The sequence below is a fragment of the Copadichromis virginalis genome, linkage group LG4, assembly GCF_057382275.1.
Source record: "Copadichromis virginalis isolate Kocher_CV1m ecotype Utaka linkage group LG4, C_Virginalis_male_GT1.1, whole genome shotgun sequence".
NCBI classification, from domain to species: domain Eukaryota; kingdom Metazoa; phylum Chordata; class Actinopteri; order Cichliformes; family Cichlidae; genus Copadichromis; species Copadichromis virginalis.
Genome location: NC_140621.1, coordinates 32152044 through 32176516, shown reverse-complemented (window position 1 = coordinate 32176516; position 24473 = coordinate 32152044). Strand labels below are relative to the sequence as shown.

Genomic DNA, 24473 nt, shown 5'->3' with positions numbered 1-24473 from the left:
TTTCCCATTTTGGACCAAGTTAAGTGTTTCCCATGTTTGACCCAGCTAGGACCTACTAAAAGTGCTCACTTGGGATGGCCCATATGGGTTTAATGTGAAGAACCCAAGTAGGCCCCATACAAAAAGCCCAGTTTGAGCCCATGCCCACATGGTACCCATCCAGCCCGAGCAAAAACCAGGTGGGGCCCATATATACATGTTGGCTGGGAAACACCTGCTCACAACAGCCCTTCTGTTCATTTTTTTTCAATAAAGGTAAGAGCATCAAAAACTTTATTTCGTCTATCATTGCATTTATGCATGTATCGGTGCGGGCCTTATAAAAAGCTGTTTTAAGTTTCACAGTCTGTGTATTTATCTTGCAATATAAAGAGTTCAACTGTGTCGCTCAGAATTTCCCCTGAGAGGCTAGATTTTTAGGTTAAATAAGGAATATAAACCAGACGAAAGTGAAAGTGGATTTATTTCATTTTAGACTGTGTATTTGTTTTGCTTATTCATATGACGATAAAAGAAACATCTTCAATAAAGTTGAACATCTGGAGAAAGAAGAAAACCACTATTTTGTCAAAGACAACATTTGAGCTCAGTGTTTAGACCCGGTTCATCACTTTTATTTGACATTTTCCCTTTAAAACTCGAACCGAGCTGACCAGATAGCCGAGATTCGGTTTTTTTGGAGACAGACATAAGGAATATAACGAGACACCACTGGCATGACTGCCCGAGCATGGTTATCAAACTCTTTGTGACCTGATAAGATCAAGAATGTGTGCAGAATTTTAATGTACAAATATCATTTATCGTGGTGGTCAGTGAAAGAGAAATCCCCCCCTTCCGCCAGTTTCACTTTCCATTTGTGTGCCTTTTGCTTTTCCCCCTCCAGATGCAGAAGTGGGTTGTGATCTGCTGGGCCGCCCTGGCTGTGGTTGGTGCTGATGTGTGTCCAGATGGAGGGCTGTGTAAAGAAGGGGAAACCTGCTGCAACAGCCCAGCAAACGGTTACGGGTGTTGCCGATATGAAAACGTAAGGCCAGGTGTTATTATACCATCATGCAACTTGAGTGTTCACGACAATGTAATTATATTTATTGTACTTGTTTTAATTGGCTTCCTTTTTGCAGTAAGAGTAGGGGGGGGGGAACCCCAACGGATATCCATTTGGGTTCATGTTCTGCTAGTAACTCATTTAAACCAAGTTTTGATGTATGAAAATCTCACAATCTCTAAAAACAAAACAAAAAACAAATGTATAGAAACGTTTCTGAGAGACGTCGGACATCTACAATTATAATCAGAAGAAATGATTGCTGTTATTGATGAGTTGGTTTACTTAAAACCAGAATCAGACCTGTTGTAAATTGTTTTGCTATACGACATTTGTTTAAATCAATAAAAATCTATTAGCTTTATATATTAGTATGAACAGTTTCATTCACATCAACTAAATGCATTCCTATAGACTAAAAACAGCCCAGCTTATTAGTCATCAAGTATGTAAATATTAAAGAGTAAAATGTGTAGTGTTCACATCTTCATGGTAACTGGACAAAATCTTCTATAGATTTCTGTTTTAAAATAACTCCAAAAGTGCAAAAGGGAGGAATTCCATCCTAACCTACTGAGCAAAGCTGCAGTACGTCACCTTCAGTGTAGGTAAATTGTCCCTTTGTCTATAGTTAAATGTACATGTGAGATAACCCTTCACTTATACTTTAAAGTAAATATAATTATGCAGCGATACTATTCACCCTCAGCTGTGTTTTACTACTTTGAAATCCAGATAGAAGGACGTGCCGCTTTCCCTCAATGTGATAGCTGTTTCAAACTTTGGTAGTCAAAGTGTTTCTACTACTGCTGTCTCCTCAGGCTGAGTGCTGTGATGATCACATCCACTGCTGTCCAGAGGGCACAGTCTGTAATAAAGCCTTATCTGGCTGTATTAATACCACCCTGACCATCCCCTGGGTGAAAAGAACCCCTGCTGATCAGCCCAAAGTCTCTAAAGTAAGCGTCGTCACACGTTAGTTGTTTTCTGTCACAAAGTCAGATTAAATAATCGTGGTGGATTAAAAGAAGTAATACTGTCCTCTTTCCCACCTTCTGACCACTCAGTCCTTCAGGATGATCAAGACATACGAGAGTCAGGAAGACGACAACATCTGCCCCGACCTGTCACGATGCCCTGCTGAGTATTCCTGTCTGAAGGGTTTGACGAAGTTTGGCTGCTGTCCTCTAACTCAGGTAAGCTAACCACCACAAATAAGACGTGCTTCAGATACTTAAGTAGCACTGAGTGGAAAAACAAAGTGAGTGATGACACTAATCTTTTATTTGTGGTTCATTCCTGTGAAGGAATCTTGAATCTAGGAGGGGATTTCCATACATACACACCGATCAACCACGTGATTAAAACTCGTTATTCTAATATTGTGCAGCCAAAAGAGCTCTGATCAGAAGGGGTACTCACTCAGGGTCTCTGAAAGTTTTCACTACCAGGAAATTGGTGGCAGAGTTAGTCTGCAAATTTTTGGGTGACTGGTACATATCAGATTAACTTGCATATGATTACTAAGTACATGGCAACAAGATGGTTGTCTATTCACTTCACCTGTCAGTAGCTTTGATGTTTTGGATAACAGGTTCACGTATTTTGTCCCCTTGTCATATTTAGTTATTGTCATATTCATTTCCAGCATCATCTCACTTCCTTTAAAGCTCCCTGGTTGTTACTGTACTTTGGGTACGGCATGTTTAAACATCTTTCACTTCTGTTTTGCATCTTGAATCACACCACTATAACAAAGGTCGGTGCTGAACAACATAGTACAGTTTGGTAAAACTACACCTCCCTTCTCTTTGCTTTTCTAAAGAGTCACTCTAAATAAATCTTAACTTTTTTTTGCAAACTGCATTTAAGCTGTTAACAACTCCACCTTCTGTTACAGAACATCCATTAGGAAAGCTATGGATATTTCCCTTACCCACCCCACAGGCTCTCGTGGGAAAAAGTAAAAAGATGTCTTTATGTCACTGGGTTACAGTAGGAAGTCGAATCTATTTAAACAACATGCACTTTAGAAGACTTTTGTTTATCATCTTGAGTCTTCTGTTTAAAGGGAAAGCTCTAACAGAAATTGGCTCAGATCTACAAATCCTTTTGTTATGTATGACCAATACTTCAGTATCTTTCACCAGCACCAACGCAACAATTATTTATGTCTCGTCTCATTTTTTTTTTCTGCTTGTATTTTATTTTAATTTCAATTTAGGGATTTATCTTTTTTAATTTCCAGATTTATAGCTAACGGTCTTTCAACTGATAAACAGCAAAGTCCCTAACCATTTAATCGATGCCATGAAAAAGACACTTGCACAGAGATAGAGCTTACTTCCTCTCAAAAGAGGATCTTTCTTTGATGCTTTGTTTGCATAGCTGGTTGACCCACTAAGCTTCTACACTTTACCGAGGACATTCAGTGCTTTGGAATAGATTTTTGCTCTTGTTACAAGTTTAATGTAAACTTACCTGCCACTTAATTAGCTACACCTTCTAGCTTGGTCAAGCCCCTCATTTCAAAAAGCCAAACCTCCATGGCGCATAACATGCTTGTTGTATAATTGCAGTCTCCTCATATAACAAGCACCTTTAGTTACTAACTAAATATCTTTTTGCATCTTGAACTTTGCAAAGAGATGTTTCTCAGAGATTCTGGTACATTGACATGATAACATCAGATTCAGATCCATGATGTAAACCTCCTCTTCCACCATATTCAAAAAGTGTTCTGTTGGACCCAGATTTATGACTGTGGAGATCTTTTGAGTGCATTGACCTCATTGTCATGTCAAGAAACTACGTTGAGCTGGTCTGAGCTTTTGTGGTGTGGTGCATTAACCGGCTGGAGGCAGCCATCAGGAGTTAGGTATATTGCAGCCATACGAGGATGGACACAGTCAGCAGCACACAGGCTGTGGCATTTAAAAGATATTCAGTTAGTACTAAATGCACCACGAAAACATCCTCCAAACATCACACCACCACCAGCTTTAATATATTAGTAGAATGGCAGCTGAAAAAGTGTCCCTAATAAACTGGCTGGAGATTGTAAAAGCGGTTTCTGCTTGCACTAAAACAGCAGCTGGTCGTTTGTTACTCTTTATTTCACTGAACCTTTTTTCCTCTTTGAAATCTTTCATTTACTGCATGAATAGATAAACAGTTCCAATGCTTTTGTTTAATTCATAATTCTTGATTTCCTCACTGCTATCAGGGAATCTCCTGCCCCGATGGCAAACACTGCTGCCCTGAGGGCCACGACTGCAGCTCAGACAGCCGAGGCTGCATCAAAAAAGGTTCAACTTCCCCGCCAAAGTATCATAATTCAGTCGTATCACTATTCCTTTTCCTGTTTTGAGTTTTGATGTTCATGTGATATTGTTGCAGAGCTCGTGGTTACAGTTCTATGCAGCGATGGCATTTCAGAGTGCCCAGATGGTACCACCTGCTGTGAAACAAATGACGGGAAATGGGCATGCTGTCCACTATCAAAGGTACAAAATGCTACTCCATACCATGAGTGAGATCATGAATGACAAAAAAGTCAAATTATGGATTTGCATGTCCTGCATTGACGTCCAGTTATCGTGACTTAATGGTGTTTTATTATTTTCCATGTGAACAGGCCGTGTGCTGCGCTGACAAGATACACTGCTGCTCTGAAGGGACCACATGTGATGTCGAGCATTCCAAATGCATTGACTCTTCTACCAAGAAAGAGATGCCAATGTGGGCAAAGCTCCCTGCCAGAGTGAGAGCAGCTTGGGAAAACCAGAAAGGTCAGAAATTTTTAATAGACTGTTTTGCTGTGAACGTTAAGCTTAGTTCCTTGTTCTCACTAAGTATTTGAAAGTGTGTGTGTGCGTGTGTGTTTATCTTAATCTTTGTGTTTTTCTGTTCCCAGAAGAAGTGCCAGTTGAAGCAGTGAATAACACAGGAACAGAAAACGCCCCCAAAGTCACCACAGCCAATCTGCTTCCTCCATCTGGTAAGACAGTAAATGTGTCATCAGTTGCTAAGGCAGCTGCAGGTGAGACTATCCCCATGAAACAAATAATGTAGAACAATGAGACTGGAAAAAAAAGCACATGATTTATCACAAGACACATAAAGGTGATTCCATCTCAAGTTTCAACATCTTAAAATGACTGCTGAGAATTTTTTGCTTCGTATGTCAAATGCTTTCCAAGATATTATTTTTTAAAAGGTGGTCCACTGACTCACTTTCGGGCCATTTTTTTTTGGCATTGTCGGTTTTTAGGTGTGCCAGTGCGTGCATGATTAATGGTTCAGGTAAATCTTTTTTTCTCTTACCAGTTTCATTATTTCCTGGTAATGACAAGACAAATCTGGCGCTGATAGGCAGGTCTATCCAGCTATAATTAAATGTTGCAACACCCCGTCTTCAATGAATGTTTTTGTTTGGTGGTAGTTTTTCCCTTACCAAGCCTGCTAACTATTACAACATATTTATAATGCTTGTTCAGAAACATCACTGTAACTCATGAAAAACTTCAAAATATTACAGTGCAGGCAGCCCAGTTTGAACTTTTAATATGATATTGAAGGTAAAAGGGGGAGCCGCTGCAACGACCCACTCTGAAATCAGTGGAAGCATTTTGGTGGGACAAGCCGGAATGCTAAGAACAAATAACGCACAGATACAGATACCTGCTAAGTAACATGCAAATAGAATTTTACACTTTTTGGATGTGCTGTTACTACAAATAACCACACAGAAAGCCACATTTTTTATTTTTATGTGTCAATTCTTGTGTGTATTAAAAAAACAAAAACAACTTTGTATGGCAAGTATGGTCAAGAGGTCCAGTTCTGTGAATCAACAGTTTAGCAGTCCTGTCTGCATTCACCAGTCACTCAAATCAGCCACAGCCTAACTTTAAGTTTCAATAAACAATAAATAATCTAAACTCTTACCAGAAGAGCTGAAGCTGTTATAGCTGCAAATGGTGGGCCGACATCATATTAAACCCTTTGGGTTAAGAACAGGATGTCACTGAAGTTCATATGCGTGTGAAGAGAGATGAGTGAATACTTTTGGCAATATACATCATTGGTTCTGCTGTTAGTCCAATATGCATTTTCAATTCAAATATATATTTTTAATGTGATGATTTTTGTTGCAATGTCATGGAACAAAAAAACACTGAGGCTGAGGGGCAGAAACCTGAAGCACCACATGGTTTGTTTGACAGATCAAACTTGACAGTCAACCTTTAAAAGTACTTGGAAAAAGGAGAAGTTTTATTTCTAAAGAATGGCTTTTGTAGCATGACATCTAAATTGTTCCAGTATGTGTGACTGTATTGGTAAATACTTCCTCATATAACACAGACTGCTCCAAACTGACTCTGATTTGGCTACAAGAGAAAGGAATAGTGGTGAATGCAGCTGTCTTAATATAACAGTGCTTTTGCCTGCATTACTTCTGCCCAAAACAGCTCTGTTCCTCCTCAGTTCCTGCCAACTATAAATGAGTTATATCTTTATTTAGACAGGAATTATTTATCTTTCCTCCATGAGCCAATCAAATGGTTCACAATAAATTCGCTGTGTTTTGTGCACAGCAGGACACACATCTCTGATTAGCTTTAACTATGGTGCATCCTCTTCATTCTCATATTTCCACCATTTGGTCTGAATTTAATGTCATCATTACATCTCTATCATGGTACAACACAAATGACCGTATTGGAGTCATTTGGACAGTTGCCCCTTGTGACTTAAAGCAGGCTTCTTTAGACCAAGGAAGTTATTCAATTCAGTTAAAGTTTTAGTACAGTTTTATTTATATAGCACCGATTCAAAACAAAAGTTGCCTCACTATAAGCTTTATTAAAAGAAATGTTTTAACAGTAAACACGGTGTTTGCCCCCTCAATCCAAACTGGGATTGAGGGCTCCCAGTCTACTTCGAAAAACCCTACGAACCACAAGTAAACCTGCAGTCCGAAAGTGAAATGCACTATTGGAATAATATGGTTTTATGAGGTGTGGATAACATATGACAGGCCCTGATCATTCAGGACTTTGTATTTCAGGAGAAACATTTTATATTTAATTTGCAGTTGTGTAATTGTTTTAGTCTTTTATTTAAATACAATTAAAATGTTTGCAGTTTCGAGTTCATGAATTCTTAGTCAGAGAATGGATGTCTTTACTGACAGGTATTTAAGTAAAACAAAAATATTGAAAGACGTGTCCCTAGTCTGTGGTAAATTATACTAGTTTTTATGTTATATGCATTTTTTTACTGTCATAACTCAGAAATAATATTTAATTGATTGGGGCGTCTTCGTTTTCTTTAATTTTGTTCGTGTTCAAACTCACTGACAACTGACATTGCTCCATAACACTGCGAGTGGTCAAAGAGTGCACCAGGTAATTTTAGTAATTATAACATGGAACTGTTATTGTCGTCAATTCCAAATTTGACAAAATCTCATGATGATCTCGCTGGTTGTTCGTATCACTTATCAAATGGTTCATGAGGATGATTATTACATTCAGTCAGTGGAAGTGAGGGCTCACAACGATGGCAGTCATGAAACATTAGTGGATTAATTTTTTTCTCAATGTCTTTTCTCCAGCAAACGATGTTCCATGTGACGATACATCAGCCTGTCCTGATGGCACCACCTGCTGTAAAACCCAAGAAGGTGGCTGGGCCTGCTGTCCATTGCCAGAGGTACAGTATTACCATCTATCCATCAATTTTTTTTAAATGCTTTTCAATTTGGAGGAGAGAGGGGAGTGCAGTGCGAACAAACACTACTGAGTCTCGTCTGCCATTTATTTAGACATTTCTGCTTAAATGTATAATTACTTGCAGTTTAAGGTGTTTTAAATATATTGATGGTGTTCTGTTTGCCCTAATTCCAGGCTGTTTGTTGTGAAGACTTCATACACTGTTGTCCCAAAGGGAAGAAATGTAACTTGGAGGCTCAAACCTGTGAAGGCGGCCTGATCTCTGTGCCCTGGGCCAAGAAGGTCCCTGCAATCATAAAGCAGAAGGTAGAGGTGAAGGATGTTCCATGTGACGATACATCAGCCTGTCCTGATGGCACCACCTGCTGTAAAACCCAAGAAGGTGGCTGGGCCTGCTGTCCAATGCCAGAGGTACAGTGTTACCATCTATACATCCATTTTCTTAGCTGGCTTCCTATGTTGGGAGAGGAAGAGGGGAGAGAAGATGGGTGATGGGATGGCAGGGCACAAGCATCAAAGCCCTGACTGCCATTTATTTAACAGTTTCTCTTTAGCATTTCAGGTGTTTTTAGTATATTGACACCTTTCTGTCTGTGCTGTGATTTCATTTCCAGGCTGTTTGCTGTGAAGACTTCATACACTGTTGTCCCAAAGGGAAGAAATGTAACTTGGAGGCTCAAACCTGTGAAGACGGCGTGATCTCTGTGCCCTGGGCCAAGAAGCTCCCTGCAATCATAAAGCAGAAGGTAGAGGTGAAGGATGTTCCATGTGACGATACATCAGCCTGTCCTGATGGCACCACCTGCTGTAAAACCCAAGAAGGTGGCTGGGCCTGCTGTCCAATGCCAGAGGTACAGTATTACCATCTATCCGTCAATTTTCTTAACTGGCTTTCTTTGTCAGGCTTGGAGGGGCAAGGGGAGGGCAGGGCAGGGCACAAGCAAACATCAAAGCCTTGTCTGATATTTATTTAACAGTTTCTGTTTAACATTTCAGGTGTTTTTAGTATATTGACACCTTTCTGTCTGTGCTGTCATTTTGTTTCCAGGCTGTTTGTTGTGACGACTTCATACACTGTTGTCCAAAGGGGAAGAAATGTAACTTGGAGGCTCAAACCTGTGAAGGCGGCGTGATCTCTGTGCCCTGGGCCAAGAAGGTTCCTGCAATCATAAAGCAGAAGGTAGAGGTGAAGGATGTTCCATGTGACGATACATCAGCCTGTCCTGATGGCACCACCTGCTGTAAAACCCAAGAAGGTGGCTGGGCCTGCTGTCCAATGCCAGAGGTACAGTGTTACCATCTATCCATCCATATTCTTAAACACTTGTCCACTTCATGGATGAGGGAATGGCTTGAACCTATCCTGGCTCTCATGGGATGGGATAAGGGGCAGATTACACCTTGGATAGGTCTCCTGTCTATTGCAGGGCTAACACATACCACACAGCCTCGTCTCACATGTGTTTCAAAGTTCCTATTTATATATGTAACTACTTGTAGTTTAAGGTGTTTTTTTATCCTGTAATTTCATTTCCAGGCTGTTTGTTGTGAAGACTTCATACACTGTTGTCCCAAAGGGAAGAAATGTAACTTGAAGGCTCAAACCTGTGAAGACGGCCTGATCTCTGTGCCCTGGGCCAAGAAGGTTCCTGCAATCATAAAGCAGAAGGTAGAGGTGAAGGATGTTCCATGTGACGATACATCAGCCTGTCCTGATGGCACCACCTGCTGTAAAACCCAAGAAGGTGGCTGGGCCTGCTGTCCAATGCCAGAGGTACAGTGTTACCATCTATTAATTTGTCTTGATGCATGCCTAATCATGCAGGTACCGTCAAGTGGTCTTAAATGTACACCCTGTTGATGTATCTTCGGTACACTATACAGACTTGGTGTAGATTCCCCGGGCATAGCCTGTGGCATGAAGTCCGGTCAATAGTATTGCCTTGTTGTAACTGCTTCAGACAATCTATCACCCTCGTAATGGGAAGGGGGCTAAGGAAAGCTCCAGCCAATCCAGGAGAGAAGGACAACTGGTTGCCTAAGCGAAAATCCTTAGTGATCCATTATGTGTCAGGAGGATCGTAACAGTTGAAACAAATTTTTTTTAAACGCCGCGTCTCTGTGGCTTTAAAACCCCAAAACACGGTGGACCAAAAATTGGCCCACCCCAAGGATCAGGTCCCCCGACACAAACAGAATAATTTAGTGTACACTGTTAGGTGACAGGAGGATTGTCATGATTTATATCATGGGGGAACCCAAACAACCTGTGGCGAAACCGTTGGCACAACACAGAAGAGCTAACTCGTCAGGCCAGGACTCCGCAGTCTATTTACACCTACAGGTCAATGGACACTCTTTCAGTGATGAGGATGTACACATCCTGGACAGTGAGGAACACTCGTTTAAGCGGGGATTCAAGGAGGCTATTTGGGTGAAAAGGGAAAGACCATCTCTGAATCGAGGGGGAGGTCTAAGGGTACATCTTTCACCATCGTACAATGCTGTGATTACAGCCTTCCCCAACTCTCTGTGACTGGAGTGGTTGTTAATCAATAGTCATGACAATTTGCATAGTAACGATCAAGGAACTGACCTCACAGCCCATTGTTCATTCAGTGGGCTAGTTTCAGACATTGTGCAAATGTACTGTTTATAAGGTTGGGGAAACCTGCAGTCAGCTGAGACCGAAGAAGTCACTTGGATGAGTGATGAAATGTTTCTCCCACTGAAAACGCTACGTCCAGATGAGCAGAATCAAACTTCTGGGGCATCTATTAATTCATTTCCCTAACTGCTTTACTTTGTCAGGCTTGAAGGGTAAAAGGCAGAGGAGGCGAGGACAGGGCATAAGCATACACCACAGCCTCGTCTGATATTTATTTAACAGTTTCTGTTTAACATTTCAGGTGTTTTTAGTATATTGACACCTTTCTGTCTGTGCTGTCATTTCATTTCCAGGCTGTTTGTTGTGACGACTTCATACACTGTTGTCCCAAAGGGAAGAAATGTAACTTGGAGGCTCAAACCTGTGAAGACGGCCTGATCTCTGTGCCCTGGGCCAAGAAGGTTCCTGCAATCATAAAGCAGAAGGTAGAGGTGAAGGATGTTCCATGTGACGATACATCAGCCTGTCCTGATGGCACCACCTGCTGTAAAACCCAAGAAGGTGGCTGGGCCTGCTGTCCAATGCCAGAGGTACAGTATTACCATCTATCCATCCATTTTTTTAAATGCTTTTCAATTTGGAGGAGAGAGGGGAGTGCAGTGCGAACAAACACTACTGAGTCTCGTCTGCCATTTATTTAGACATTTCTGCTTAAATGTATAATTACTTGCAGTTTAAGGTGTTTTAAATATATTGATGGTGTTCTGTTTGCCCTAATTCCAGGCTGTTTGTTGTGAAGACTTCATACACTGTTGTCCCAAAGGGAAGAAATGTAACTTGGAGGCTCAAACCTGTGAAGACGGCCTGATGTCTGTGCCCTGGGCCAAGAAGCTTCCTGCAATCATAAAGCAGAAGGCAGAGGAGAAGAAAGTTCCTTGTGATCACACAGCAGCCTGTCCTGATGGCACCACCTGCTGTAAAACCCAAGAAGGTCGCTGGGCCTGCTGTCCATTGCCAGAGGTTAGCATTGGACTGAAATCGGTTTTTAGACCACATTTCTCAAAAGTACTTTATTAACACACACAGAATGTCAAATTTACACCAAACAGAAAACTGTTGGTAACCTAAAGTTCCGTCACTCTGGATGGCTGCATGCAGCTATCACCAGGAACCTGTTAGTTAAAGGAGCTTAAACTGCTGTACGTGCTGTATGTCCTGCATCTTTTACAAAAACTGGAGACCACTTGAGTATCATATTGATGAGGTAAAAGTTGACTTACAGTGACAAAGCTACCAATACATGCCTAAGCATGTTGCTGGCTAAGTTACAGCTAGTAAAGCGAATATTCTTTACACCACCACGGTGACACAGTGGTTTCGTGGTTGATGATGGAGTGATGTAGATAAAGTGTACAGAAAATAAAGAGTCTGTGGTTAAAAATGTGACTTGTTAAGAGTGTAAAATTACTCTGAGGTCAGTAAGACTGGACAAGTGCGTTGTAACGGTGAGTGTGTTACATGATTTACTGCTGCACCCACTTTACTTAAAAACAAAAGAAAGTTCTGTGACTGCACTAACCCTTGTCTTTGCTAGCCTCTGCACAGACACAGTTTGTTTGTGTAGTGCGTGACAAAAAATAAAAGCAGGTTGTTGTATTTCTAGAAATATCAAATAATATCTTTAATCTACATTGCATTTAACCTGTTTTATTTTTGTCAACATTGCTCTGCCAAGCATTGTCAGGCTTCTGTTTGTATTTGAACTTGACTATCTGTGACTGACTGCACTTTTGTCTTTTTGCATAAAAGGCGGTCTGCTGTGACGATCACAAACACTGCTGCCCGAGCGGCACCACCTGTGACCCGACCGCCGTGTCTTGCAATGGCCCATCAGGCTCAACTCCCATGCTACAGAAGGTACCTGCGTTCACTACTGAAGCACCTACTACTGTGCAGCCTACAACTGAGAGTCCAACAACAAGCGCTAAATCGGAGGAGGAGGACAAAGAAGGCATGATTAACTGTGATGCCCACACCAGCTGCCCTCAGTCGACCACCTGCTGCTACATGAAGAATTTTAAAAAGTGGGGCTGCTGTCCGCTGCCTGAGGTGAGCTCTGCTTTTTCACAGCATCACTGACCTCGTGTCTCCTCCATCTGTTATTAAACATCAATATGCAGCAGCCCAGCGCATATTTGTCGCAGTTTAATTTTATAATGACAGGAGGACATACAGAAAGTGTCAATAAGGTCTTGTTCTCATCCATCTTTTCTAAAATGGTTGCTTCTATTGGCAGTCATTGGAAGAGTCAACATTAACGTCACTATTACTTTGCATCCTAACAATGCTTACACGTATGTGTCACATCTATGAGTCATACTTCCACTCCTGATATAAACGGCGGTTTTGGAAGAGAATGCAAATTTGTAATTTTTTTCACACAACACAATTGAGGCAGTTGATGTTTACTATGATTACCAGCCAGTCCACAAACACCAATCAAACATATTGCTTGAATAAGTTGTGCAGTACAGCACAGTTTCATTTGCAAAGCTGTTGTCATTTAATCCTCCAATATGTAAAGAAATGCTTCACTAACTCTACACTAACACACTGTCAGTTATTACACACCTTGGGCCGTCAGTAACATTTCCCAGGTTTTGGAAAAAAAGCTTATTTTTACACCACAGTGGTTTTGTTGATGTCTTTTGTGTAGCTGAAGATTATTTGTCCTTCTACAATACAAGAAAGAGAAAAATCCAGTACAAGAAAATAAGATAGTTTAGATCATTTTAAAAGCCAACCTCTTTTAGGACCTGGCAAGATTCAAAACATCCTGAAGAAGTTGCAAGAGATCTTAAAAGAGGATTAGATGGTTTATTTTAGACCATGTGGTGTGAGGTATGTGTGTGAGTGTGTGTGTGGAGGGCGGGGGAACCACACAGATCACCAAGCAGTTTTTAGGCCGGCTGAGTTTTTTCATTCCTAAAACTTCCTTTGAAGCTTATGAAAGAAAAACCTGCCGCCCACACTGCAGTCACGGAAGATGTTAACTGAATGTCACCTGTTCATCAAGCCCCAAAAAAGCACAACTAGACATCATCTTTAGCCCTAATTTGCATGGTGATATCCTGTTTTTCTGTTTCACATCTTTTCTCATATTCCTGTTGAGAACTGGCGACTTTAGCAGCTTACAGGCCACAGTCACTCAAACTCGAATGAACTTTATTTTGGTTGCCACTCTGAATTTATAATAGTCATTTATAAACTGATGTGTCTTTAAGTTTCTAGAATAGAATTTCAGCATCTTCTTCAGACTCTCTATAACCTTTATATATACACCAATGAAAAAAGAAGTGAAACAGCAGAATTGATGAAGTGAAAGCCACTGCTCATGTTTTCACTTCTCCCCAGGCGGTGTGCTGTGAGGATGGGAGTCACTGCTGTCCTAACCAGTACAAATGTGACAATAGCCGCACGTCGTGCATAAAAGGAGAAGTGGTGATTCCATGGTACACCAAAATTCCAGCCATTACCAGCGACGAGGCCGAGCCCTACTCTGTCCAGTGCGAAGGTGCAAGTCAGTGTCCTGAACAAACCAGCTGCTGCAAGCTGTTCACAGGCGAGTGGGGCTGCTGTCCACTCAAAAATGTGAGTGCATGAAAATATCATATACCCTGGTAGCCGTCTCATCAGGTCAGGCTTTGCCTATGCAAACTGGGGACTATAATTTGCACCAACTATGTGTCTGCAGGCTGTTTGCTGTCCGGATAAGGAGCACTGTTGCCCGCAGGGTTACACCTGTGACATCTTATCCAGATCCTGCCAGAAGCTCATCATGATGCAGCTGGAGAGAGTCCCACTGACACCGGTGTATCTACTTGAGCCTCAACCCCAGCTCAGCCCAACAAAGCACAAAGACATCAAGTGCGATGAACAGACCAATTGCGGGCATGATGAAACTTGCTGCAGGACTTCTGCCACTTCCTGGGGCTGCTGTCCATCTTCTAACGTATGATTTACAGAAACTAGTCCTGCTTCCTTCCTCCTGCTTTATGTTAACTGTCAGGGAGAGCTGAGAACTGTCAGTAAGCCAAGGGCTCCAAAATTTTTCATATGCTTACCTCAGAAAAGGGAGGCTGCACCTCTTGACTGCCTTCAGGCTCACTGCTATTTTGAGATCACTCCTGGAAAGTCCAGTTTTAGGTCAGCAGATGAAAGTAATTTTATTTTACAGCCAAAGTAGTATTTCCTCATTTTGTACTATATACAGTAATTCCCTAGATTTCAGTTCCATCCTTCAGTGAAATTATAACCCTTTACACAGTTAGGTTACCTTTTACCAGACTGCAAACTCAACCATTTTACCCTCTAATTAGTTTGTAAACATATATTCACTGCTCGAGATTCAACATGAGCTCCATTGTAAACAAATTAGTAGGTTAAACCACTGTTGACATGAATAGGTTTTAAACTAATATGTTGTATAAATATGTAGGCCTCTAAACAGAGCCATAAGGAGAACTTTGCTACTTAAAAAAATTAGTGGTATTACTGTTGTGTTTTCATGTAATACTAAAAGGCAAATCTGTACTTACATTGCAGCATCTTTTTAAAAAAATGCCTTATAAAGCATCACAACGTCTGAATTGTGAGGTTTTGTGCCAATAAAAAGGGAGCGTGTATGAGTTAAGTAAACCATTCAGTTTTTTTTACAGACTTTCCTCCCTCTGTCCTCCCTCTAGGCGGTGTGCTGCAGCAACATGAAGCACTGCTGCCCGACCGGGTACACCTGTACGGAAGAAAACTCCTGCATCCAGAACTCCAAGCTTTACTGGCCCAACTGGCACGTGTTCCTCGCCAACAAAAAAAGAGCCCTAATTGTGTGAAAACACCACCTCTAAACTGTTACTAGTTTTAGTTTTTGCATATAACGCACTAATGGAGAAAGAATTCTACATTAATTTCAAAATGCTTTGTTTTTAAATGACACTTTGAAAATGATTTGCACCTCAGTTGCTAAGATGTTTGCAATCTTGAAGTTGAACATTTTGGTCTGAATGCACCTAATTATATAGATGACCGTGTGACTAATGTATTTAAGGAGTTATCTTTGTTATTCCAAGCACACTCAGTTTGTCACTTGAAATGCTACTCCATCCACAATAGAAGACAATCGAAACACTCCACTTGTCAGTCATCTGTTTCTTTAAGACTTGCTGCAGCTGCCTTCTGTTGAAAAGGTTATTTCTTTATCAATAATAGTCAATCAGTCAAAACCTGATTCAATATCTTTCATCATTCTGAACATTCAGTCTGATCATTTAATGATTTTGTGGTGTAATTACTCATTAAATCTTGGGTTCATAATTTTGTGCATTGGATTAGTAATCTGTGTTAATGAGGCAAAGGTGAAGAAATTCATGCTTGGATGATCTTACCCTGTCAAAGTGTCACATTATCCATTAAATCAATAAAAAAGAAGTGACATTATTAAAAGTTGTCCAGTCACTTATTGTGGTTTATTAGAAAGGGCTGTGAAAAAAGAAAATGCAGTTTATGAATGCTGTTATATTTAGTTTTATATTTATTTTACAGTGCCAATGTCTGCTATAAATAACATTATAATATATATTTTGTTCTTTGGTATAAGTAGAAATAATTGTTCTCCTTTGTCACATTTCAAAAAGGCCATGCAAATGATAAAAAGAAAACAGGTGTTACAATAAGTAAGTCCACTACAATTTCACGTAAAAGATTACCTGGCCTGTTTTCCTTTATCCTTACTTCCGGCACAGAATTTCACTTTTTAGGCTGACGTCGTACTGCTGGAGATTTGACTTTTATTTTTTTTTATTTTTGAAACCGTGATTTCAGCTTTTATGTGGGCTCGTGCTGCCTCCTGTCTACCAGCAGTAAAAATTACAGCTTAAGTGGAAATCCAAACATCCGATTCTACGTTTCAAAATAATAGTCTAACCCGGAGAAGTAAGTTTCTTGATTAAATATCAAAACTGTTTTTTTAAAGAGCTAAAACAACAAATAAAAATAAAATATTTAAAAACAAATGATAAAAATACGACACTTAAATGAACTGTGAAATTATTTATTACATTAATCGAAAGCTTAAAGTTACATGTTCGCAGTAATGGTGTGTTTTATACATTGTATAAATATATAGAGGGACGTTAAAATGGGATTTGGCAGGTGGGGTAATTAATGAAAAGTAAGTCACAGAATTATTTCGTTTGTGAGGTCCAGTAGATTTTCCTTTGAGTGCAGAATGGGATCAGCTGATCTGCTCCTCCGGTACTCAGTGCAATTACATTCAAGATATAATTAAATGTTTCATTTCCAACGGGGTCCCTTTAGCTCTTTTAGCTCATCCTTTTATGCACGTATGCATTTCCGATATTAAGGTAAACGTTTATTTAAACTTTTATTTTGAAGACATGCGAGCCCAGTTTCCGGCAATTGACTCCGTTTACTTGACGTGCCTGCGTTTTGACGTGTGAATCATCCTTCCTCCTAAGATGGCGTTGCACCTGTTCTGTCTGTGTTGATTCTACTTGTTTTCGGCTCGGCATTAGAAAATAAACGATCTTCCAAGCGTCGACATTAAAGCGGACACGGTTCCGAAGCGAGGTCGGCTGTTCAAAGATGTCCACAGACGAGCTGTCAGCCTCGGATAGCGAGGCTGTGCTAGCCGGAGCAGGGGAGCGGTGGGCTCCGGTGGGCGCTGTGGCTAGCCCCGAGGATGAGAGCGGGAGCTGCGGCAGGGGCGCTCATTCGAGGCAGAGATGCTCGACGTCGGCCAGCGAGGAGGAAATGACCTCCCGGCTGAGGAGGCTCGAGGAGGAGCAGGACTTACTAAACTCCTCTCTCCTCGCACTCACCTCTCACTTCGCTCAGGTCCAGTTCAGACTGAAGCAGATCGTTCACGCACAGAGCGAGGAGAAGGAGAGGATGCTGGCAGACCTGGAGGAGTTCGCCTTCAGGGGATGCCCGCATGTGGTGGGCTGCAGGGCTCAGGACACCAAGCAGCTGGAGAACTCGGTGAGGACTCTGATTTTATACTTCCTCCAGACAGTGCGCAGACGAGAAGTGTCATAATTTTAAAATAAATATTTCCTTGTGTTGCTCTGTAATTGATTCCTATTATTACTCACATTCACTCCATATATTAGGATTGCTGTATATTATTGGTATTTTGTACCAAAAGGTTGAAAAGCTGTTTCTGTGTCAGCATTAAAATTGGATAAACATTGCATACCTGTACTAATTGGTTTCGTTTTCCAGCCTCCTCCTTTTCTGTCTTTTCTGATGGGTAAATGCTCATAGCGCTATTAAACTGCCCAACATGCACACATTTACTCTCTAGCAGCCAGTTATTCTGATTAAAGTGTCTTTATTGCATCACAGGATTGCCTGCTGCGCCCACCTGTGTGTTCCTGCAGAACTCTTATCTCTCATGGAAAAAAAATGTCTCCTATTGTCTCTTGTCACAGGCGTGTGAGTCACAGCGGCGCAGGCTCAATAAAAATGCCTCGAGCAGATCTCAGTCTGTTTAATAAAGGCTTGTGTTTGCACAGGGAAATTGAAGCCACCTGCTTTGTTCCTTTTCTTCTTCTTCTTTTTAACCCCTCTTCGGCCACAGCCTTGTCCTCGTTAGCTGCTGTGTGTGTGACTATAGATTTTCCTCATGTGTTTGACCTAAAAGCCCTTTTTCTTTGTCTCCCCTGTTGCATGCTTTGCTTGCAGGGCGATCTGGTGAGTATGAAGCGATACCTGATGTCTCGTTGAGAGTTTGGTTTGTGTAAAAGTCCTGTTCAGTGTTTGTCAGACCTTGAAGTGGCCCAAATATTCTGTTTTTTTTGTGTGTTTTCATCTTAACTGGAAAATGCTGGGAACAAAATTTCCGTTTGTTGATGCTGGCAAAGCGTCCACACTGGTGTCTGTTTGTTACATGCTGTTTCAGTGTTGTGATGCTCACACTGTCAGCTCCTCCTGTCTGTAAAATCTAGAGTGACTGTTTATGTTTTTCTCCTGTCAGAGTGAGAGGGAGAAGAGGGAACGTCTGGAAGCACAGAGGGAAAAACAGAAGGATCTCATTTTCCAGCTGAAGACGCAGCTGGATGATCTTGAGCGCTTTGCCTACCAGGAGGGAAGCTACGACTCACTGCCGCAGTCCGTCGTCATGGAGAGACAGAAGGTGGGTTTGTGTCAATGCAAACATCACAGCACTTAAATGCTGTTTACAGGTTTTCCTGACAGCCTTCAATCCCTGTTTCTCTTTTAATCTTTACAACCACCAAAGTGCAAATAAAAACTTCAGGCTCTTCCACCGTCTGAAGTGTCTTCGAGTACTTTCATAAACATTACATTATGCTGAGCAATATAATGTGATGTTTGCGTGTTTCAGTTCAGGTCAAATATCTGACCTCAGCATGCCCCAGGTTTTGTAAGGATAAGCTGTTTCTCTCATACCTATTAATACTTATTAAAAAGTACAGAGGTTATCCTGTAATCACAAAGCTGTACAAGTAGTTATATTTATATTTGAGTTATTTTTGTGCCATTTCTTTGTTAGCATATATGAAGGTTATATAACAGGAAATCAAAGTTGGTTTGATCTGGAAGGGTGAGGAACTTGAGACTAAAGCGAAAGATTTCGCTGTCAGGAAGATGGCTCTTTTATCTAGGGGAGATCACTGTTAGATAACCTGCTCGAGATCACATTATGTTCAGAAGGGGTTTTTTTTAAAATAAGGGTTTTTTTAAAAGTACAACATTTCCACAGATTAATTCGCGACTATAAGCTCTAAGAGCAAAAGAGTTTCTCAGCTGAGCCAATCCATTATTCATTAGACTTTTGAACTGTGTGTTAGTGATGCCACTGAATGAAGCCATGCAAACATGAGAAAGTCGAAGTGATCTCCATGATGTCATCGGCCAAATTTGGAGCGATTGTGGCTCAAGAGTTGGGAGTTCGCTGGAAGGTTGCCAGTTCGAGCCCTGGCTTAGACAGTCTTAGTCGTTGTGTCCTTGGGCAAGACACTTCACCTGTTGCCTACTGGTGGTGGTCAGAGGGCCCGGTGGCGCCAGTGTCCGGGAGCCTCACCTCTGTCAGTGCGCCCCAGGGTGGCTGTGGCTACAATGTAGCTGCCATCACCAGTGTGTGAATGGGTGGATGACTGGATGTGTAAAGCGCTTTGGGGTCCTTAGGGACTAGTAATGCGCTATACAAATACAGGCCATTTATCTGTTGAGTGTGCAAATAAGCAACTTTCAACAGCAACATATTTAAACAGCCATCAAGTTTAAATTTAAGAATGCCCTTAACATTCAAAAGCTTCTACTCCCTCTTGGAGGCAGTGACAATACGCAAAAGGCGTTTAAGCTTCAGCCTGTCTTGTGCTTTCCAGGTCATCATTGACGAGTTGATCAAAAAGTTGGATGTAAACCTGAACGAGGACATCGGGAACTTGTCACCTGAGGAGCTGAGGCAGAGAGTGGACGCTGCCATCGCTCAGATAGTGAACCCAGCCAGAGTCAAAGAGCAGCTGGTGGAGCAGCTCAAAACGCAAATCAGGGATCTGGAGATGTTCATCAACTTCATCCAGGGTACACAGCCTTCTGAGCCGTGGTTTTACTAGCAATGAGATTCATTTTTAATTTCATTCACATGATAACTTTGACATTTTCTTCCACAAGATGAGGTGGGGAACCCTCTTTTGTCAGATGGACGCAGCCAGCAGCCACGCGCAGCAGGGACCAATACCAGATCTCCAGGAGCAAAGAAGAAAGGTCAGACACTCTGTGTGTTTGTTGTATACAGAGATTTCTTAACTGTAGCTTTGATAACACAGGGTACAGTTTTTTTTGCTTTGTAGCGTTTGTAAAATAAAGTCTTTAAAATGTGTGCGTTCCTAATATGCGTTTTTCTTGTGGTTCTTCCTGCTGCAGTGGACCCAGAGCAGGCCCAGAAGATGCGAGAGACCGGCCTGCAGCTGATCCAGAAGGCCCTGGCCGTGCTGCAAATCTTTGCTGCCAGCCAATTTGGCTGCGCAACCGGACACGTCCCCCAGAGCATGTGGCCTCAGGATCTGTGCGGGCAGGACTACGGACCCCTGCTGCAGCGTCTGGAGGCAGCTGTGGAGAAGGTGCGAGTTCTGGGATCGCATAGGCACCCATCTGTCGAACACGTGGTCAATTACACCAGCAGCTCCACACTGGGGGCCCGAGACGAGCTGACGACGTCTGTGAGGAAGGAGCTGGCCATTGCTCTGAAAGACTTGTTGGCTCACGGCCTCTTTTCACCCTCTCAGACCATGAGCGTAGTGCTGGCACCCATCTCCTGCCTTCTGCCTTACAGACCGGTCTCACAAACCATGCACCCATGGGAACTCTTTGTGAAGTACTACCACTCCAAAAACGGGAAGGCCTTCGTAGAGTCACCGGCCCGCCAGCTCTCTCAGTCCTTCGGCCTGCACGTTGGTAGTGGCCCGGTAACCGTCACGCCTAAGCAGTCTCTGCTGTGGGCCGTTCACACTGTGCTGAAGGAGCATGGACGTTACAAGCGAGGACCGGACTCGGAGTTCAAAGCTCTGGTGTGCATGGCTCTGAATGAGCAGCGGCTCGTATCGTGGCTCAACCTGCTGTGCAAGTCGGGCACTCTGATACACCCGCACTATCACTCCTGGAGTTACATGGCGCAGACCGGCTTCGAAGGAGCCCTGCGCATCCTGGGTCGCATCAGCCACCTCAGGTTCAACCTCCCTGTGGATCTGGCTGTTCGGCAGCTGAAGAACATTAAAGATGCTTTCTGAGGATGAGAGTGTTTGTTTTATCAGCTGAACTAAACTGCTCTTACCAAACATTCAGGACCAAAAGCATGACTTTGCTTTAAGTATGTAGCCTTTTAAAGGTTATCTAAGCAGCAACCCTTCTAAAGTTAAGTGCAAGTATGTGATGTCTACACTACATGCATGGGTGATAATGTCGTGTTAGTCTGCATTCCTGCTATATTAAAATATCAAAGACTCAGCTGCTTGTACTGTAAAAATGCCTTATTGTGGAGATGGAGATTACCTCATCTTTAGCCTTCCTGACCTTAGCGACCTGTGCTGCTCATCATACTGTATCATTCCCCTGTCGTACCTGTTAGTGGCCTGAGCTATGCAGCAAACATTGTGTGAGAGTTTTACAGTAATCACTACTGTAATTTCCAGTCTGACAATCCAGGAAGCAAATGAACGAGCGGGAAGTTTGCTCTACCGTGGCCTCTCCATGGTAAACAAGAGCTGTCACGGGTGCTTGTTCTCAGTGAAAAGTGCAGTGGCTTCTGTTTGCGAATGAATAATTCAGCTGGTAAATCATGTGTAGCAAACTGGCTAAACGGCAGCACTTAGGTCAGCCCGTAAAGGAAAACGTGCGATATGGTTTCCTCTGCTGAGGAAAACCCAGATGTGGGTGGTGTTATGTAAGAAATATGCAGCTGTAGCAGATGAAGCTGGTGTCACTTCTGGTGTTTCAGGTTTGAAAAAGCATTTTGACCCTGTATAAACTGCTGCTTTCCTCCTCCTTTCAGGTGTAGTTCAATCCAGCTCATATGGATGAGAATATCCCAAAACTGACATAATTGTAGGATGTAAACTTTTGTTTTGTTTTTTTTCCATCATCCTGAGACCAGCTCAGTTGCGCGTCCTATATAACTGAATGTATAAACCGTAGATGCTATTAAGTCAGAGTTCACCCCAAAATTGAGTTTCTATATGCTATCGTTTGGCTGTTAGTGCTGCTTGTTATGATTTGAAGCCAAAACATCGTGAGATTCATTGGGAATTCGCCCACCCTGTGACCCTGTGACATGCTAGCTTCAAGAGGAGGGCCAGACTGCACAGTTCCTGAACCCACCTCCTGCCTGGTAGTTGGCACCGACGGTACAAAAGATGGACGTAGCCACGGTGACCCGTTGGTTTGTGCAGTGTTGTCATAAAGCCTGGAGCACCATCTTCATCTCTGTCTTTTGGAACTGGGAATTGACTGTCAATCACAGGTTAAATGCATTACCGCCACCTTCTGGCGTTTTGCTGATTAAAGATATTTTACCAAGAATTTTTGGTAAGAACTAGTTTAGTGGAAGGAAAAAGGTTCCTACACAGAGGATAACTAGTAGGGAAGGTCATGATCTTCAAACATTTGAATAGCAATTCATATATATTGTAAAAATCCATTTATGGGACCAACTATGTCATTTAGTTTCTATTCAACATAAGCAGATATTTCTACAGCTGAGCAGGGATCTCTCTTAAACCGCTGCAAACCAAAACCATTTAGAAGGACAAATCGCACTAAACACCAGAGGACTGTTGTGTAAATTTGATTTTGGGGTGAACTGCACCTGCAAACTGAGTGTAGTTTAAGTCTTGTTTTCGGGACTAAAGCTTCAGTGTTCCTGTGACCACAAGTATGTATCAAACCTCTGAGTTTGTTTCCTGCACGAGACCATGTGTGCACCATGTGTTACGTGAATAGCAAAGTGTGTTTGGGATAGGTTTGTTATGGTTTTCTCATTCTTTCCCCTGTTTTTGCTTTTTGTTCAGCTGTTGTGTTATTTATGTATTGACACATTTATTTATTCAATAGCTTAGCTCAACAGTTAAAGGCTTAAAGTAGCAGCTGTACTGTAACTGTAGCAGTTCAGTCTGGTAACAGTAGAAACACTGGGTCATCTGTTTATGTTTTATTATATATTGGGATATGAACGATGTTTATCTTTTAGTTTTTAATCTTATTTAATGGAACCTGGTCTGTAAATGAATTAAATGTAATAAATGAACTGCTGAGCTTCTCACAAGGCTTTATCTCTTCTGTTACTAAAAGCCTAATGGTAATGCCTGTTGGGAGATGGCTTAATCTGGGTTATTTATTTATAGCTACAGTCTATAGATTAGACTCTGATGCCAATGTTTTGAAGAGAGACTGGCTATGAGAATGCATCCAATCTTTATGTCCTGCTGTGCACAACAGATTGAGCAGACTGTGGGTTGCAGCTGTCTGAAAACAGCTCATCCAAATGAGAGTGACTGAAGAAGAGGAAAAAGTAAGCCGAATAAAAACAGTTTCAGTTTCAAGCCACCAGAGTGCGTAAATTTAAGACTTGGTAAAATGTGATCGTGAATGCATTAATATGAATGACAGGTATTCAAAGAGAGGAGGGAGCAGTCACTCTAGTGGACACTGTGATAGCAGGATAACTTTAAGCCAAATGACTGCACTCACACAGGTACCCATCAGCAATGCAGAGCAGTGGATTGGTTGAACAGTTGGGTTAGGTTTCTGATTCACTGAATTAACAGATTTTACTGAAATTTCTTTAGGAATTTCGAGATAAATTAAATCAGATCTACAGCTTCATGTGTCTGTGCAGTTAATGGTACAGTTTCCCTTCAAACTCCTACAATAAACCACCATGAATGCATTCAGTTCTGCCTACTGATTGATGATTTCTTCACCAGTAAGTGAAACTGCATCCAAACTTTGCATCCACTCGGCTTGGGGATCATATACAGTGAGTGTGGAGGTATTGTGCCCCTTCCCCCTGTCCTCCTCATATGTGGCTTCCTGTTTCAGTGTGCGTGCTTTGCCTCTCTGCTCCTGTTTTTTTTCCCACACAATGCTCAAACAATGTGACATTTCAAGCACCTGTCACGGGAAAAAGAAAACACAAATATTTTAGAAAACTATCAAAAACTTTAAAACTGATGTTCTTGTTTATGAGGAAAATAGACTAATTTTATGTTTTTATACACAAATTTGAACCAAGTATGAATGGAAGAGGATTAGGGCCAGTGGGGAAAAAAGTGGGCACGTCTTTTTTTTTCTTTTCCAGAATTCTGAGAAAAAAGTCAAATAAATTCTTGCTATTTCCTCCTTTTTTGTAAAGCAGTAAATTTCAAAATTCATGGATAACAACAATAATTGTAATGCACATTTTACCCCTCTGTCTTATGAGAAGGATCTATAGCAGGGGTCCCTAATTCCAGTCCACAAGGGCCGGTGTCCCTACAGGTTT

At 41.8% G+C, this 24473-nt stretch overlaps 2 protein-coding genes across 4 annotated transcripts; both read left to right on the top strand.

Moving 5' to 3' along the window:
- The first annotated feature begins 210 nt into the window (after window positions 1–210).
- Window positions 211–15895, top strand: grna (granulin a). 2 transcript variants are annotated; one of them, XM_085454961.1, is made up of 19 exons: window positions 211–255; window positions 887–1027; window positions 1870–2007; window positions 2116–2244; window positions 4275–4356; window positions 4448–4554; window positions 4686–4839; window positions 4968–5048; window positions 7671–7768; window positions 7963–8199; window positions 8403–8639; window positions 8837–9073; window positions 9326–9562; window positions 10750–10986; window positions 11180–11416; window positions 12206–12505; window positions 13811–14047; window positions 14151–14408; window positions 15142–15895. In XM_085454961.1, exons 2-19 carry the CDS (start codon window positions 887–889, stop codon window positions 15283–15285), a joined length of 3291 nt encoding a protein of 1096 aa, XP_085311087.1. In that variant the 5' UTR covers window positions 211–255; the 3' UTR covers window positions 15286–15895. The 2 variants fall into 2 exon arrangements, with proteins under 2 accessions (XP_085311087.1, XP_085311086.1); XM_085454960.1 differs by having other exon boundaries at window positions 4965–5048.
- Window positions 15896–16875: 980 nt separating this feature from the next.
- Window positions 16876–23255, top strand: rundc1 (RUN domain containing 1). Of its 2 annotated transcripts, none has more exons than XM_085454958.1 (5): window positions 16876–17452; window positions 18450–18608; window positions 19822–20020; window positions 20111–20203; window positions 20363–23255. In XM_085454958.1, the coding sequence occupies exons 1-5, from the start codon at window positions 17057–17059 to the stop codon at window positions 21223–21225; spliced, it is 1710 nt and encodes a 569-aa protein (XP_085311084.1). In that variant the 5' UTR covers window positions 16876–17056; the 3' UTR covers window positions 21226–23255. The 2 variants fall into 2 exon arrangements, with proteins under 2 accessions (XP_085311084.1, XP_085311085.1); XM_085454959.1 differs by lacking the exon at window positions 16876–17452 and adding an exon at window positions 17465–18166.
- Window positions 23256–24473: the final 1218 nt, after the last annotated feature.

What these genes read in the sequence shown, in the direction of transcription:
- grna (XM_085454960.1), top strand. Translation starts at nt 887, where the DNA reads ATGCAGAAGTGGGTTGTGATCTGCTGGGCCGCCCTGGCTGTGGTTGGT. An exon ending in GCTGCTGTCCTCTAACTCAG is followed by an intron (nt 2,245 to 4,274) that starts GTAAGCTAACCA and finishes CACTGCTATCAG; the next exon opens with GGAATCTCCTGCCCCGATGG. An exon ending in CCTGCTGTCCAATGCCAGAG is followed by an intron (nt 10,987 to 11,179) that starts GTACAGTATTAC and finishes CCCTAATTCCAG; the next exon opens with GCTGTTTGTTGTGAAGACTT.
- rundc1 (XM_085454958.1), top strand. Translation starts at nt 17,057, where the DNA reads ATGTCCACAGACGAGCTGTCAGCCTCGGATAGCGAGGCTGTGCTAGCC. An exon ending in GTTCATCAACTTCATCCAGG is followed by an intron (nt 20,021 to 20,110) that starts GTACACAGCCTT and finishes TTCTTCCACAAG; the next exon opens with ATGAGGTGGGGAACCCTCTT. An exon ending in TCCAGGAGCAAAGAAGAAAG is followed by an intron (nt 20,204 to 20,362) that starts GTCAGACACTCT and finishes TTCCTGCTGCAG; the next exon opens with TGGACCCAGAGCAGGCCCAG.